Below are 16623 nucleotides of genomic sequence, written 5' to 3' on the forward strand. Positions count from 1 at the left end.
TCATCATGCCATATCCGTGTAAAATTAAATAATACTACGTTTGCATTCCCAAAAGTATTAGCAGTGAGTCCCAAAAGTATATTTTATTAAAAATGTGTGAATTCTGAATTCTGTGTCTTTGCATACACAGCTCAAGTTGTGAATATCCTACAAATAATTTAAAGTTCTCAAACTATGAGAATTTTATGAAGTGCTGAAGTGGTCTGAAATGACCACCATTCTACCTTTCAGTCACCTGATGAGAACTTTGTGAACTCTTTGTATGAACATTTGAACGAGTGAATAAAAAATAGAAATAATTAATAATAATAAATAAATAATCCCAGAAAGTCTCAGAAATATGACTTGAATAGAAGTTAGTTAGTTATTAACAATTAATCAATAAACTTTTAAAATACTTTGAGCACTGATGCAGTCAGCATAGGCCTCTTACATTGTTGCAGGTAGGCCTACATTTCATTCCGTTTTCGATGGCAAACACAAAACAGCACCAAAACAACCACCGGTGGACAAAAAGAGTATTACATGTGTACTGTTAAGACTCGCCATAGAGAATGAATGGGGGAAATTACGGAGGTTATAGTTTGACGATGTCGTACTCCTGTGCGGGCCGGATGCTATACTACGGACATGTTTTGGGGGGCCACCCAAAATGAGGTGGCGGGCCGTAGTTTGGGGACCACTGCTTTAGAGGTTACACCGCACATGCGGAGCAGTTTGTTACTAAGGCAGACCTAGCGTTCATGGGCTTCGGAAAAAGCATTTTCCGAGTGAAAACGTCATCATTCCGCATCAGTCATGTCACTTTATGTGGGAATCAAAGGTTGGAAACGGGCTAGATTTTTTTTTTTTTTTATTGCAAAATGGTATAATACAAAGTGGTACAAATGGTATAAAATACAGTTAAATGTGTACAGTGAAGGAACAATGCATGAACATAAACAAACATTACAAACATTACCAGGGGGTACAGCATACAATAGACAGTACTTATAAATCATATACAGTGTAGTTAGGTAAGAAATATGTTAAATAATACATAGATAGATCGAGAGTTTTGAGGGCTTTGCCGTTTTTAGAGAATAAGATGCTCTTGATGTATTGCCTGGATTCTCGTTCAAATGCTATAAAGGACGGTTTGGAACTAGAAAATTTAATTTTGTGAATATGTGCTTTAGCTAGTATTAAAAGTAGATTGATAATATAGAATTGGTTGGATTTGGATGTCGGGTATGAAGAGAAGCCAAACAGTACATCTTTAAGAGATAGAGAGGAGAAAGAGAAATCAAAGAGAATATGTTGAGAAATGAAAGCACTGAGATCTTGCCAAAAGGTACAAGAGTGGGGATAGGACCAGAGTAAATGTTCAAGATTCTCAGGAGCCTGTTGACAGAAAGAGCAGTCTGTAGTTAACCTGACTCTCGCCAGATGAATTTCGTTCCGCCTAGCTCAGGGGTCGGCAACCTTTTTTGCCTGGAGAGCCACTTTTACCAAATTTATTTCTTTTTAATCTCAGAAGAGCCACATAAAGACGGTTACAAGAAGAAGTTTGGATATTTAATGTACAGTTACTTTCATTCAACAGAGGATTTTTAATACATTTTGTACTAGTTTTAAAAGGAATGTGCAAGTAACTTGAAATGTAAAGTGGAATGACATTAGTAGGCTATAGGCCTTAGGCTTCCTATGTAGGCTAAACACCACCCCCTATTTTCCCACTGTCCTTTGGTATGCAAAGTAACATCATAGTTCACAACACAACACTCAATTTTCATTGATATGTCATTGGCGAAATTGAACATTAGGCCTACCAGAGATTAGATTTGGTGATGGCCTTGGAGTCTGGCTGGCTCATATTCAGTGAGGTGAAGTTTCATACAAGAATTGAGGCTGTCATCATTTGGGGCAACTCCACGCAAAACTGTCATATATCCATAACGCCAACTAAATAGCCTACCATGGCATTGTGTTGGCGTTATGGATGTGACAGTTTTGCGCGGAATTGCCCTTAAACGTGAGCGCAGGTTTGTCTTTACATTTTTCATTTGTGAGAACGATTTCTCACATGCAGGAATAGGGTTAACACAGCAATACTAACTCGTTACAGTGTGCGATATATAATGGGCAGTTCATTTCGTGTTTTCAGAATCAATTTTCGGATGGAAACTTTCCCATTTCAGCCCGCTTGTGTTCGCGCTTGCAAGCTGTGGTCGCTGACGTTTCCTTTTTGACATTTTCCTTATCTAGCCTACAGAAGGCGCACACATCAACAATAACAATTAAAGACAAGTGTTCTCCTTGACTGAAATGGAGGGAAATCGGTGATTTTGTTTGATATTGATATGGCAACGAACCGCGAATGTAACAGTATTGTGCAGGCTACGGTTACGGAGTCAAGTGAGGTGGGAAGTTATATAAATTACTCAGATAGACCATCAAACTAAAATAAAATACATTTGAATTAAATAGGCCTACTTATTATTATTTTCAAAAGCTGAGCCGCATCAGAGGGATCAAAGAGCCGCATGCGGCTCCGGAGCCGCAGGTTGCCGACCCCTGGCCTAGCTCCACTCATCCATCTGGGATCGATCCATTGGAGTGGTGCTTCAGAAGGCTGGGCCTTATTAAAAATCCTTGCATAAGATTGGATAAGCCACTTGTTCGTCATCTATTGACGTGCTACCTCAACCACTCACATCGAAGCCAACCCGTGAGGCTGAGAACAGCCGGTAACACTTTATTTGAAGGGGTCTACACAAGGGTGACCTGTAACCGTCATAAGAATGACATGACACATATCATGCACATTAATGACACATTATTGATGTTTATGACTTTTCATAATGTGGCATTCGGTTTTTGGAATGTAAAGTTGACATTGTTTGGGTGTCATCATTATAACAACTTCACATTAGCCAAGATGACATTATTTGACGGTGACAACTTGACATTAGCCAAGAAAATGTAACCCGTTAGCCAAGAAAGAAATGCAAAGTGTTTGGCATGATATTGTCATGACAATTTGACATATAACTGTGTTTGGCCTGACTCATCTTCTAGGTTTGTGAAGTGATGGACCGGAATAATTGACTGTCATGACACCATTATAATTTGGATATACTCAACATATTGAACGTGCATTGCAGACATACAAAAAACAAATATAGCGTCTCAGGGGGAATCGAACCCCTCAGTCCCTCAAAACACACCTTACAATGATTGAATGGTACCACTGGTTAGGAATCCGCCATCATAATGGTGTGTTGGGTAGACTCGGGCATGATTTGAAAAAGCTGCAGAAATGATGGCAATGAAATGGTGCTTAAGGACTAGTATGTGAATAGTTTAATGCATGTTCCTTAGGTTAGCTGGCATGGTAACATGTCCATGTATTATGGTTTTGCAAAATTCATTGCTGAAATAAACTCTTTTTAAGTCATGACTGAGTATGGTATTTCTTGTTATTATAGTTGAAATTAGAGTCAATGTTGCAGAAATGTAAAATGTACAGATATAGGACCTACATGATAGTGTAAAGGCACTTAATGACATGTTCAGGAAACATCTCATATGGTTCACTGTACTTTAGGTCAAAGGTAAGTATTCGTGACACTGTCAGGAAACTATTTTGGTGTGTAATAGTTCTTTGTGACAGCTTAATGACAAGTCAAAACTGTACCACTGTAGTTGAGGTCAAGAAAAGTATTCATGACCAATTTATAATGGTGTCATGACAGCCAATTGTTCAAGCCCATCACTTCACAAACCTAGAAGATAAGTCAGGCCAAACACAGTTATATGAACTTGTTCATGTAATAATTAAACAATTATGTCAAGTTGTCATGAAATTATCATGCCAAGGAAAGTATTCATGACAGTTATAGAAGATAAGTCAGGCCAAACACAGTTATATGTCAAGTTGTCATGACGATATCATGCCAAACACCTTGCATTTCTTTCTTAGCTAATGTCAAGTGGTCATGACAATATTGTAAATGGGTTACATTTTCTTGGCTAATGTCAAGTTGTCATGACAAAGACACCATCAAATAATGTAATCTTGGCTAATGTCAAGTTGTCATAATGATGACACCCAAACAATGTCAACTTGACATTCCAAAAACCGAATGACACATTATGACAACAGTCATAAACATCAATAATGTGTCATTAATGTACATGACATGTGTCATGTCATTCTTATGACGGTTACATGTCACCCTTATGTAGACCCCTTCAAATAAAGTGTTACCGAAAAGCCTCGCAGTCGCTTCTCGCTACGTCACATCTATGAAACTCCCGCCCTGTGTCCTGATTGGCTCTACCATACAATCTCGTGCCGAAATCTCTCTCAACGGAACCGATCCCAGATGGATGTGAGTGGAGCTAGGTGGAACGAAATTCATCTGGCGAGAGTCAGGTTAGTCTGTAGGAATGTCCTTCTTGAATCTTTGCATACAAGTCTTACATGGGTAAATTCGATGGATTATTTTAAAAGACACTTCTTTAATTTTATTCGTAATCAAATATTTAGAAGATAAACTTTACTTTCTGCCATTCTAGGTCAGAAAATAGGTTATTCCAGTATGAAAGTGCTGTTGGGATAGAGACCTTGTCTTTTTGAAAAATAGTGCGTATTCTACGGTTGTTATTTCTATTATTAGTAAAGAAACAGATTTGGCCAATCTCAGTAACAATGGGATTTAAAGGTAATAAAGGGGAGTTATGTGAAGAGTTTTTAAGAAGAGAGACAGCACCAGAAGGGATAGCATCAAAGACTATAGCGTACTCCCTAGGAAGAATAGGGATGTTGCACCTGTGTAGAAGTTCAGTGTAGGACATTAAATCTCCACTGGAGTTGAGCAGCTGAGTAACTAGATAAATACCATGACCAAACCAGTTTTCTAAAAATAATGTTTTGTGTTTGCATAGCAAGTCTCTATTATTCCAGATATAATATCTGTGTGGTGAAAAGTTGTGTTTATATATCATGCTCCAGGAGAGAAGCATCTGTTTATGAAAATTAGAAAGACTTAAGGGAATATTTTCAATATTATAATTACACAATAAAAGAAATTCAAGGCCACCAAGTTTAGAGAATAAGTAGTGAGGAATGAAGTTCCATATAGAATTAGGGTTCATGAGAAATTGCTTAATCCAATTTATCTTGAAGGTATTATTTAAAGTAGGCCTAGAGAAATCAAGAAAGTGAAGGCCACTGTGTGTATAGGAGTTCAATAAAACTGTTTTTTTAAGTAGTGAATTCTATTTTTCCATGTAAAATTGTAAATAATTTTGTGAATGGACATAGATGTTTGTTTGTTTACGTCAAAAGATAGGGCTGCATATGTCAGACGGGATAAGCCTTCTGCTTTGGACAACAAAATTCTCTCTTTAATGGAGAGGTTTCTCTGAAGCCACTGATTAAATCTTTTCTGTGTTTTTTCAGGATTAAAGTTCAGAGAGCATCTAGTGTCTTGTTTACTGTTGATAGTTAGACCAGTGACAGTTTCTTTAACAGGGATGTTACAAATGAATGGACTATTATACGTTTTAAGGGGGAGAAGCTCACATTTATTTATATTTAAGTATAGCCCAGAGGCCTAAAAGAATAATTTAATTTTATTTATAGCTATTGGAACCTGTGAGGCATCCTTTAAAGCAGTGTTTCCCTGGGGACCCATGTGGTGAAAATTAATCCAAGACAACTGGTGTGAGACTTATTCACGACGCCGGGAGCATGTTACCCACATGAAATGTCAAAGTAACAAGCCCACACATCTGTGGGTGAAGCCAACTCTTATACCTTACCCCACACCCATGGAAAATCACAAGTTGTCACCCTCCATTAATCACTTAACCTTCTGGTATTTTAACAGAGATAAGAAATGTTTACAACCCCACTTAACCATCTGGTGTTTTGACAAAGATAAGAAATGTTTATGACCCCACATCCTGAGGGTTACCCACAATTCGCTGACACAAGGGTTAATTTAACTAAACATTCTAACATAGGAGTTTCCGAAAACACAAGGGTCAGAGTAAGGAGATGACAATTAGATTTCACTACATGTATGTAAGGTATACTAAACATTCAATGAGAGACATATAAAATTTATCCCACACCCACTTTTTAAAAATGACACGCTATCGCGACCCAATTCACTTCAGATTTAACATGCAACCACCAATATTGCCCAAAACGTCGATGTTTTAGGCCACAGGTTCTAAAACTTTTCTATAACCATTCTAACGTGCCATATCTAAGTGGTTGGATAGATATCTAGCGCCTACTACTATTATGGGGTTTGGTGATGCACTGACTCCTCCGTTTTGGCGTGCTACGCATTCATCACTCTTCAGCATATAGTAGCCTAAGCTGCTCCTGTATTTCTAAAGATAGATGTTGTTGTAGCCTATGTTGCGTTGCAGACAAATGGATCCATAACACCGTGGAGAATGTAAACAGCAAATAACTTAAGTCGTTATATTGTAGCCTATTTATTGGTGTTGTGTTTATGTTGTAAGAATATGAAATTATTAAATATCAGAACAAGAGGCTTTTGCGAAATAGCCGTAAGATGAACGATAATGCGCCATACTTTAGTCTATTAGGCTAAAGTTTGCGAGATGGAAAGAGGAAAATAGCGTTTAAATGTCCATTCGCTCTGGCATCCCCTCTGCGACGTGTTTGCCCCCAGTTTCAGAGCTATTCTAAATGCAAAAATGCACAGAGGGAGTTATGACAAAACCGTGACTGTTAACAAAGCTAGGCCTATTACACAACATAAATTGTCATTAGGCTATGCCGGCGACCCAAATAAAATCTCCTGCGACCCACCTGTGGGTCGCGACCCAGTCTTTGGGAACCAATGCTTTAAAGCAACGCCAAAGAACTTTCCCTCCGTCGCACACATGCTATTTGTTTATCCAGCACCGGCCTTGCAAATAACGATGTCCACAGACAAGGTAGAATATGTTGCCCGATTTATGAAAAAAAAAAAAAATAGCCTATGATGTATTGCAACATCAGATGCAAGTCAAATTTGTAGTTTCTTATGTCTCATTCTATTGAACTATAGCCTAGATCCGCTACCCGATCTGGCAAACTTACATAGTGCGGTTATAGCTGATAGAAGGCCGCGAAGCAAATGCAGATGCCGTTCACCCTGTTACAAGTTGATGAACGACTGAAATGATTTTGGAAACATTATTTTAAGGTACAAAAAACTCTTTGGTGTTGCTTTAAGAACAGGGTAGTATCATCCGCCAGCTGACTAATGATGATTTCCTTCCCAGCAATTTAGATACCTTGTAAGGGGCTAATTTTAATAAAATCGGAGAGTAGCTGAGCACAGATCAGGAACAAGTAGGGGGAGAGTGGACAACCCTGTCTGACACCACGATTCACCTCAAACCTAGGAGAGGTCCCAGAATATAATTTAATAGACTCACAAAAATAAGGACCGAAGCCAAATTTATCTAGGGCCTGAAAAATGAATTTGTGCTCGACTGTGTCAAAGGCCTTACAGAAATCTAGAAATAGAATATAAGCCTCGTTGTTGCAAAGGTCATTGTAGTCTAAGGTCCAGTACAAGCCTGATTTTGTTAGAAATGTGTCTGTCTTAAGAAACCAGATTGGGTTTCATCAATTATCTGATCCAGAGTTAACTTTATTCTTTTGGCAAAAATCTGAGGTAGAATTTTGTAGTCATTATTGAGCAGACAAATTGGTCTCCAATTATCAATGAGTAGTGAATCTTTCTTAGGTTTTGGAATTGACCTGTCGCTAAGCGCCACCCTTAGAACGCTGATGAGCCAATGACAGTCCAGCCCAAAGATTCTAGAACAGAGCAAGATAGATCAGTCAAAGATTGTTAAGGCGGAGCAAGATACTTCGTCGTAGTTCATGTCTATGGGCGCGAAATGGGGATCGAATCCTGTCTGCATAAAGAGGCGTGTCGATGACGTATTGACGAGCGTACGTTGCAACCGGCCAACAGCAGCTGCATAAATAACCGGCGCACACCTGATATAAGGTTGATTTTCTCCAGACTGGAATGCTCAAAAATGCTAAACATGTACCTGAAATGTTCAGAAGGGTTTGAGGATCATGAAAACGTGCCCGAAATTCACATTCCTAACTCTATAGAACCAAGACCTTAGCATATGTGGTGAAATTCTGAGCTATGCCCATAGACTTCAATGGAGCAGTCGCTGCCTCTGCTCTGCATAAAGGGGGATTTTGACCCCCCCTCGTGCGATCCGGGTTCCCGGAAGTGGCTCCTGATGAAACATCTTGCTCAGCCTTAACAATCTTTGCTGCAATTAGGGTGATGGTAGCTCCACCAATCGCGCCCAGAGGAAATGGCACAGAAACTATTGTGGAGGTGTAAACCAATCTGCCACACATAGCACAGGCAGAATCGGATGAGGACGCACTGGAGGAAGCGTCACAGTACTGTTAGCCAATCAGAGGTGAATTCATTAGCATGTCATTAATATTCATGACTAGAGTCGAAATCCAGTCGTTCCTTCCCGCCCACCTTCCCCACCAAACTAGAACAGCATGAAACAGACGCAGGACAGCATTTTTTTCACCAAACCGGCTCACAGGGCATTCATCAATACTACAGACCACTGCAAAATTAATGAAAAAACGATGAGATGAGACCTTTAAACACGTCCCTGTTCCATACGTTACAGCCTAGTAGTAGGCTAATAACAGTAAGTAGGCCTAGCTAACTGCCAGCAATCAGCATAGAATACAATAAAATGTTAGGCTTATGTATAATATGATATAGCATTGACGGTCCAAAAACCCTCCTAAAACACATTGCGCTGTCGCGCTTGTCAAAGTTTGGCAGTGACGTCGGCGGCAGCGTTTGATTGATTGATTAGTTCACTTTTTCAACATTATTGGTTCCCTGGAGATGTGACCGGTCAGGACAGGTGTAACCTGAACTGTTTGAATATATTTTCATGATTTGATGTAGCTAGGCTACCTAATATTTGAGGCATATTGAAACAATAATAGACTATTTTATAATAGGTCTACTTGAAATACATTTATTTTTATTCATATACATTTCATCTTATTCTATAAACCGTTCAGATGTAGGCCTAGGCTATGTGGCTTGAATGAATGCAATGTCTATTTGTTTGTTACAAATAAAACTCCAGCAGTTCATAACTAGCCTATTGTAGCTTGGGGTAAATCATCATGGGTAAATCATCATGATTTGGCTATGACCTGACTTGACTTGCTTGACCCAAGCTATGACTTGACTTGACTTGCTTGACTGTCACAAAAAATGACTTGGACTTGCTTGAGACTTGAAGGTTAAGACTTGAGACTTGCTTGTGACTTGCACATGTGTAACTTACTCCCACCTCTGACAGCCATAGCGCACCTGCAGGAGCGCTTGCTTGGGCGCCTGTGTTGCGCAATGCACTTTGCTCCTCTCATCTTCGATTCAGTTCCCATTTCTTCAAACCATACATAATTACAAGGACAAATATTGCTACACGAGGGAAATCAGTGTGGTGTCCGATGTGAAACAGGTATAAATCTAGTGAACACATTTCCACGAATCACGGATGTGTTGATGACATAAATTAGGAAATATTAGAGGACTTAATGAGACGTGATGTTGAACTGCATGCCGATGCCATTTAACCCAAATGCCCCAGCAGCAGCACGGGAGAGGAGAGCTTATCTGACAGATCTGCATTGTCTATAGTGAGGTAATGTTAGATTACATTGCAAAAATATCACCATGCATTCATAACCTCGTGATTCAGTGAGAGTGATCCCAAAACATCGGAAAGTGACATTTCTGTATTACATTTTGTCAAGAGGAAAAATCAATAGCAAACTGTTCCCAACTGACTATAGCGCTGTGAACCGTTCCTGGCTGTGACTAAATTCAAGATGGCTGCAAACGCTAAACTTCGTGAAGATACTGTCTGTATAAATCGTCTTGTAAGTAAACTACCAGTGCTTTTTCAAAGTTCTCAATGTCTCGTTTTAAATGTCAGGGCCCTCGGAAGTCTACCAATGAAGTGTGGAGATACATTGAGCCTCGTAAATGGGTGTAAAACAGTGATTTATTTGCATGGCTAGCCCGATGCTGAAGCACCACTATTGAAAAAGCTGTTGGTAGCATCGGCTAACTAGCACCAGATTTTGGAGTGCAGGGGACAAGCTGAGATGGGCTATGAGACATACGTGCACACTCGGTATCATGTTTCAATACACTTTAGGTCAATATCACACCGGAATTCTCCTTTAAGATAACAGCCAATGGAGGTTTTTTTTTCACCCACAGCAAAAACAGCTGGCACAAATGAAACTTGTATATTATGAATTATAGCAATGCATCCAGCATCATCCTCCTATAAAAGTTGTTAACTTGCGTTTTTCATAACAGCTAGTAGTAACACCTAGCCAAAAGAAAAGATTAATTATACATAGGGGAGAGTTGGATATGGTGGGGCTACACACAATTCAGGGTCAGTTGAGTAAAACCTGCCCTACTCTGGTTGGTTGTTGATTGGCCACTCTGGGTAATCCCTTATCTGTAGCCCTAGGAATTTGCATTACAGTTTTTTTATTCATATATCCAAATTGAATTACATATGTCAATTACATTACGAGGGCCAATGTCCCCAGTTAGGTGCCTTGCTCATGGGCACAATGGTGGAAGCCAGGTCTTTTCAGGCTACTGCAGGCTAGCCCAGCTCTTTAGCCACTACGATGGCTAAAGTTAGTTGGCTTGTTTGTGTGCCTACCCGTGTGTAGGCCTGGACAACATTGTGCTGCTGACCATGAGGAAGAGGAATGAGCTGAGGGTGGACATGGAGGACTGGACTGGGGGAAAGGCCTACGCCAACTACGCCTCCATTTCTGTGGACCCAGAGCAGTTGGGCTACACATTACACCTGGGTGCTTTCACCACTGGTGATGCAGGTGAGGGTCACAGCAGGCTGCACCAGCAACGTAACGTAAGTCTTCCATTCGTGGAGGAGCATATGCTGAAACAATAACCATCCACTATTATCAATGAATCAATGACACTGACTACACTAGACGTGATAGTGACACGTATATTCAAAAAATTAGACTAGTCTTCTGCAACTAGTATTCTATTTCATATCCTGCGGACGGAATGTTTCAATTATATACATATAGGCAGGTCCACCTTTCCTTCAGCTGTCATCATTTAACATTCTGAATTAACTGAATGTTACATTGGGGGAAGCAAAGACGTAAAGGGCATGTTTGGCATCAGGTTGCGCAAAACTTCCTCTCTTTACAAATAGGCAAAGTAATTCATCAATAAATTAACCCTTTAATGCGCAAGCTAGGCTTACCCCTTCTAATGCGTAACATGGGTCAAAAATGACCCGCACTCATTTCCTATGGTAACTCATGCATAGTTGTCTGTTTATTTAAGTATGTATAAGTATAAGTATGTATATATACTCTTTTGATCCCGTGAGGGAAATTTGGTCTCTGCATTTATCCCAATCCGTGAACCCCAAGATTTGACATTTCATGTCTTATATGCCACACACAAATGACCATTGAATGAATGAATTGAATAGGCCAGTTTCTTACTTTTGGTGTCATTGGTAGATCGTCAGATCTCTTCCTTTTCTCTTGGCCATCATGTCTGATATCATATTGTGTCTGTGGTTTCTTTGCCCCACATCCTTTCATATCCATATGGCTCTGGAGGTCAGACGTGCCCTTCATGAATGCCCTTCTTCATATGTGTCATGAGAATATTTTGCCTAGCTCCATTTTGAACATCCATTGTAACTCCATCGATAAAATCAGGATGCTGATCAGTTAAACTGCTATTGGTATTGAGGGTGACAACATGTAGCACTCTGGACCAGGGAACCATGAACCGTATTTATGTTCTCTGTATAGATGAGTAGACATAGTAATGAAAGCAGGGATAGAGATGGCCCATGCGTTCATACTTACAACCTAATACTTTTATCAAAGTAATTGTTTTAATATATCTTGTTTTTGCTTCTAATCAAAAGTGCACACAGGGGTCACTTTTGACATATGTCTTGATTTAGAAATAGCTTTGTAATTATTTGAAGTAATCAAAAAGATTTTTACTGAATAACTGCAAAATTAACTTAGCCTAGAAATCTAGACGCACCCTAGCGGCGGCAAATTAATTTGCTCAGCCTGTACGTCTAGTATCAAACCATAGGGATTTCTATTGGCTGACGCCGTGGACTTCATCCAATCACAGCGCTCTATTTTGTTAGAGAGTCTTAAGGCGGGCTTAACAGGATAACGACAGTCCTGCGACGGTGAACAACAAGGAAGGTGGCTATGGCGAACGAAGAACGGTTGTTTGAATCGGCGTTGGCGTCAACTTTGGAGGAGTTGGACTTGTGCTTTTCTTTGAAAGTTGAGCAACACAATGCACTTAAGTCATTCCTTTCGAAGAAGGATGTATTTGCCGTTTTGCCGACCGGATACGGATATGGTCGTAGCGCTGGCCTATTGCATGCCTAGGCAGTTTGAAAGACAATTCTCTGCACGCCCCTTGGATTAAGCGAGGTGAATGGTTCGGGGGGTTCCATGTTCCATATTCCATATGTGTTATGCATGCATTACTTGAAAAGAACTAGCTCCAGTTATGTATGAACAGTGAAGGTAACGATCTTTTAAACATGTGAAAAACGTGAACTTGAAGAAGTGAAAATTGAACAATATGAACTATGAATATTGAACAACTTGAAGCTACATCTATAGCCTACGTGTGAACATGCTTAACAAAATATGGGAACAAAACATGGGAACTAAACGTGCATGACGAATATAATCAGTGGGAGCCCTGCTTATGGAATGATGGAAGACAATGACACCCTCAGTGTGTTTGAAATGTCCAGTCGATTGCGCAATTTGGTCTTAGTTGCAGTCATTGCCGAAAACCCGGCCTCGTGGTGGGAAATGGTAGCAACGTCTTCAGCGCTTTTACGGCTATCTCGGGATATTCTGCTTTGTTATTGATCCAAAAACCCGCCAGAGAGGTTTCCTTATAGACACTCTTAAGACCACCGTCATTTGCAATTTCGATCAACTGCTCCTCCTGCGCTGACAAGTTAGGACTATTTGGGATATTGACAAATGGGTTGCGGACCCACTCATTGGTTTGCCGTGGATCTTTGGAGGATGGGAAGTAACGCTCAAACTCATTTGAAAGCGCAACAAGGTGATTGCGCACCATTTGCGAAAGAAAGGGCCCTGCCTCAGTCTCTCTAAAAAAAACCCACTACTGTTTGGAACATATCAAATACACCCCGGTCCACTCGTCGTCCCCACAAATCAAGCTTGGCTTTAAATGCAGCGACTTTATCTGCCAGTTTAAAGACAGTCGTCATTCTCCCCTGGAGTGACCGGTTGAGGTCATTAAGCAATCCGAATATGTCACACAGGTAAGCGAGTTTTGACACCCAGTCCTCATCACTAAAATGTGCAGCTTTTTTTCTGTAAGAAATCTCTGCGGCGGCTCTCTCAACTCAAACACTCTGGCCAGTGACCTGCTAAAGATGCTTGTTTTTTGTTGCTCATTCTAGCAGTTTAGCTAACTTCGTGTGACATACCGTTCACGAAGAACTGATCAAGTGAAGTGAGCTGACCTGAGGCTGCGCAGCGCTGAAGGCAATATGTAAAAGTGTTGAAGGCGGGACAGACAGACGTAAGAAAATAGACCTTGCAAAATGCAAACATGCGTGCAATCAAACAACTGAATATAGGCCTATGACATGTAAAAACGTGACATTATTGCGAATTAAATTTAGTTTAGTTTGCATGCATTTTTTTTTAAACTCATGTCGTAGGCTACGGCCCGGTTAGGAATGTCCCGCGGCCCGGTGGTTGGGGACCGCTGTTCTAAACAACATAATGGCATGATATTAATCTTTCATGTGCATGAGGCCCATATAGCATCACAATGAATTTGAAGATCATGTTAAAAGTTAGCTGGCAAAAACATAAATATGTAGGTTACATACCTGATGTCACTGAGCTGTCAAAGAGGAAACCATCTCCGTATGTTATCGCTAATTAAACTCAGCTGACTGGTGTTAGTGCATAGCCATAGTTGCTGTTAAAATTTCTACTAGGCTAGTGCTGGGAATCTGAACACTTCAACACCGACATGTAGCCTAACATGTTCAAAACTATTGCGTGTTATGGGTTAAGACATGACATTTCTTGAAGCATTTGGAAACACACTGAATTAACTGGAAAGTAGAGTCCCTGTTAGATTAGCTTGCTTGCAAATGCCGTTGTCCATGACCTGGCAGTTTTATGGAAAGCGGTTTTAACATACCTTATGGCAAACCGACTACACTTGATAAACTAGAAAGCAGAGCTTTAGCCTACCATTGTGTATGCATGCATGGCAAGCTGTTTTAACATTCAAATGTATTATTCGTAGGAGCAATGAGATATTGATAGTAAATTGAATATAACAGTTCAATTTCATGTTCAAATTTGTCTTATCAATAATAAAAAAAGCAATTCATGCTTTAGACCATTTTAATTTAAAACATTTTAAAAACAAAATACCGGTTCAGGCACCGCTTCGGCACCGGCACCGTTTTAAAAGTATCGATTTAGCACCGGTATCGGATAAAACCCAAACGATACCCAACCCTACTGAAAACTGACCCAGGTTATGCATTAAAGGGTAGAAACACTCACCCGAGACATTTTACTTCTTGCTCAACAATAGTAAGCAGTTCTAATAACTTGTACATTTCCTGTATTTGTTTTCTGAACTATTCTCATGAGCTATTTTTTTGGAGGTCAGGATTTTTTAATTCGGGTCCTCCGAGTTTATGAAGGCACTGTAGTTCCATTGAGAAGCCTCTATGCCCGTATGAAAACTAGTTGACCAATCAAATCGTCTGGGTGGGCTTATGATGATGGACAGATGAGCAAGGGTGCCTAGTTATTGCCTGTTGAATAATATATTGGCAGCGCAATAACTTTAAAAAACTAAGAGAAAACAGTAATTCAGGCATTTGTTGAGAAGAAGGATGTTTTGGCTGTTCTCCCTACAGGATTTAGGGTTCTTCGCTCGTATTGGTTAGATCTGTCCAATTGTGTGGCAAAGCATTTTTTCCCCTGTACTGGTTAGAACACGTACGCCCCATAATCACGTTCTGGTGGTGCAGTATCAGACACAAATTCTGAATAGAATTGAGTAAGGCTACGTCAGGCTAGTCAAAAAACCTACATGCAATGTAAATGGCAAAAAAAACTCATGAAAGCTCTCTTCTCAGGTGATGCACTGAAGAATCACAATGGCATGAAGTTCACCACCTTCGACAAAGACCAGGACACTTGGGACAAGAACTGTGCCAGCTCCTTCATGGGCGGCTTTTGGTATGCAAACTGCCATGACGCCAACCCCAACGGGCTCTACATACCGGACTCGGGTTCTCCTCATGGGCCGGTGTACGTCAGCTGGGACACCTGGAAAGGGACCACATACTCACTTAAGACTATTACAATGAAGATGAGGTCACTGTCCCAGTGTAGCAATTAGATGTGTGTGTGTGTGTGTGTGTGTGTGTGTGTGTGTGTGTGTGTGCAGTGTTGTGGTCTAATAAACCTGGTGAAGAAACAGTTTTCCCATCACATGACATAGCTAAAAACGTTGTCTAACTAAATCAGTTGCAAATATGAGCAAATATGAGCAAACTGCAGCTTGAAAGTGTACAATGTACCGGATTGCATGCACGCATACAGTACACATAGTGTACAAACACACAGACATATATGCTCAGACATACACATACACAAAGGTGTGTCTGGAGTATTACTTATATATCCATGATAATTTACAACATTACAATCATCAAACATTAACATTACAATCATCAAACATTTAAAAACAGTAAAACTTTGCTAGTGTTAAAAAAATACCAATATAATTTGGGAAATGTGTCTTAATTTGATATAGTACAATAATGTACTGTACACTCTAAAAAACATTGGGTTAAAAACAACCCAATTTCAACCCAATCACTGGGTAAATAGTGGTCGAGCCCAGCACTGAGTTATATTAGCCCCGAAAATTGGGTTGTTCGGTCAACCCAATGAGTTGGGTTGATAGTCTAACCCAAACATTGGGTTATCGTAACAACACTGTTAGGTTAAACCTACATAATTGTTGGGTAGGCTATCTTATATAACCCAGGATTTATATTATTTTCACTGTCATTTCTGGGTTATGCTGACCTAATTTATGGGTTATTCTAAGTATCTTATTTTTCTCCTTAATCCAATCATATTAATTGATAATAATTCAAATAAATGTTTGCAAATCATTAATGTTACAATATAATGTTTTAAAATCCATCCGATGGGCAACAATAGCCATGCAATGAAATAAAACAGTTCGACATTTATTTATTTTGCAGTGTATTTTTTGAACAATTTTTTGAATTTTCCAATACTTCCATGAAGGCAGGCAGATTCCACCGTCCGTTTTGGGGATCACACCTGTGAATCAAAGAAAAAAAAAGAGTGCATTAATCACTGTTATTTACAGAACTTTATATCAAGATTTC

At 39.8% G+C, this 16623-nt stretch overlaps 2 protein-coding genes across 2 annotated transcripts in view; one reads left to right on the forward strand and one right to left on the reverse strand.

Annotated features, from left to right (window-relative positions):
- Positions 1 to 16623, reverse strand: part of LOC121718035 (NACHT, LRR and PYD domains-containing protein 12-like) — a 1225568-nt gene that overhangs the window by 191300 nt on the left and 1017645 nt on the right. The window lies entirely within an intron of this gene.
- Positions 9224 to 15615, forward strand: LOC121719835 (microfibril-associated glycoprotein 4-like). The gene is made up of 3 exons (XM_042105629.1): positions 9224 to 9227; positions 10805 to 10972; positions 15331 to 15615. The coding sequence occupies exons 1-3, from the start codon at positions 9224 to 9226 to the stop codon at positions 15594 to 15596; spliced, it is 438 nt and encodes a 145-aa protein (XP_041961563.1). The 3' UTR covers positions 15597 to 15615.

Source organism: Alosa sapidissima, chromosome 9 (assembly GCF_018492685.1).
Source record: "Alosa sapidissima isolate fAloSap1 chromosome 9, fAloSap1.pri, whole genome shotgun sequence".
Classification (NCBI taxonomy): domain Eukaryota; kingdom Metazoa; phylum Chordata; class Actinopteri; order Clupeiformes; family Clupeidae; genus Alosa; species Alosa sapidissima.

Coding starts and splice junctions, on each gene's coding strand:
- LOC121719835 (XM_042105629.1), top strand. Junction 10,973..15,330: donor TTTCACCACTGGTGATGCAG/GTGAGGGTCACA, acceptor CTCTCTTCTCAG/GTGATGCACTGAAGAATCAC.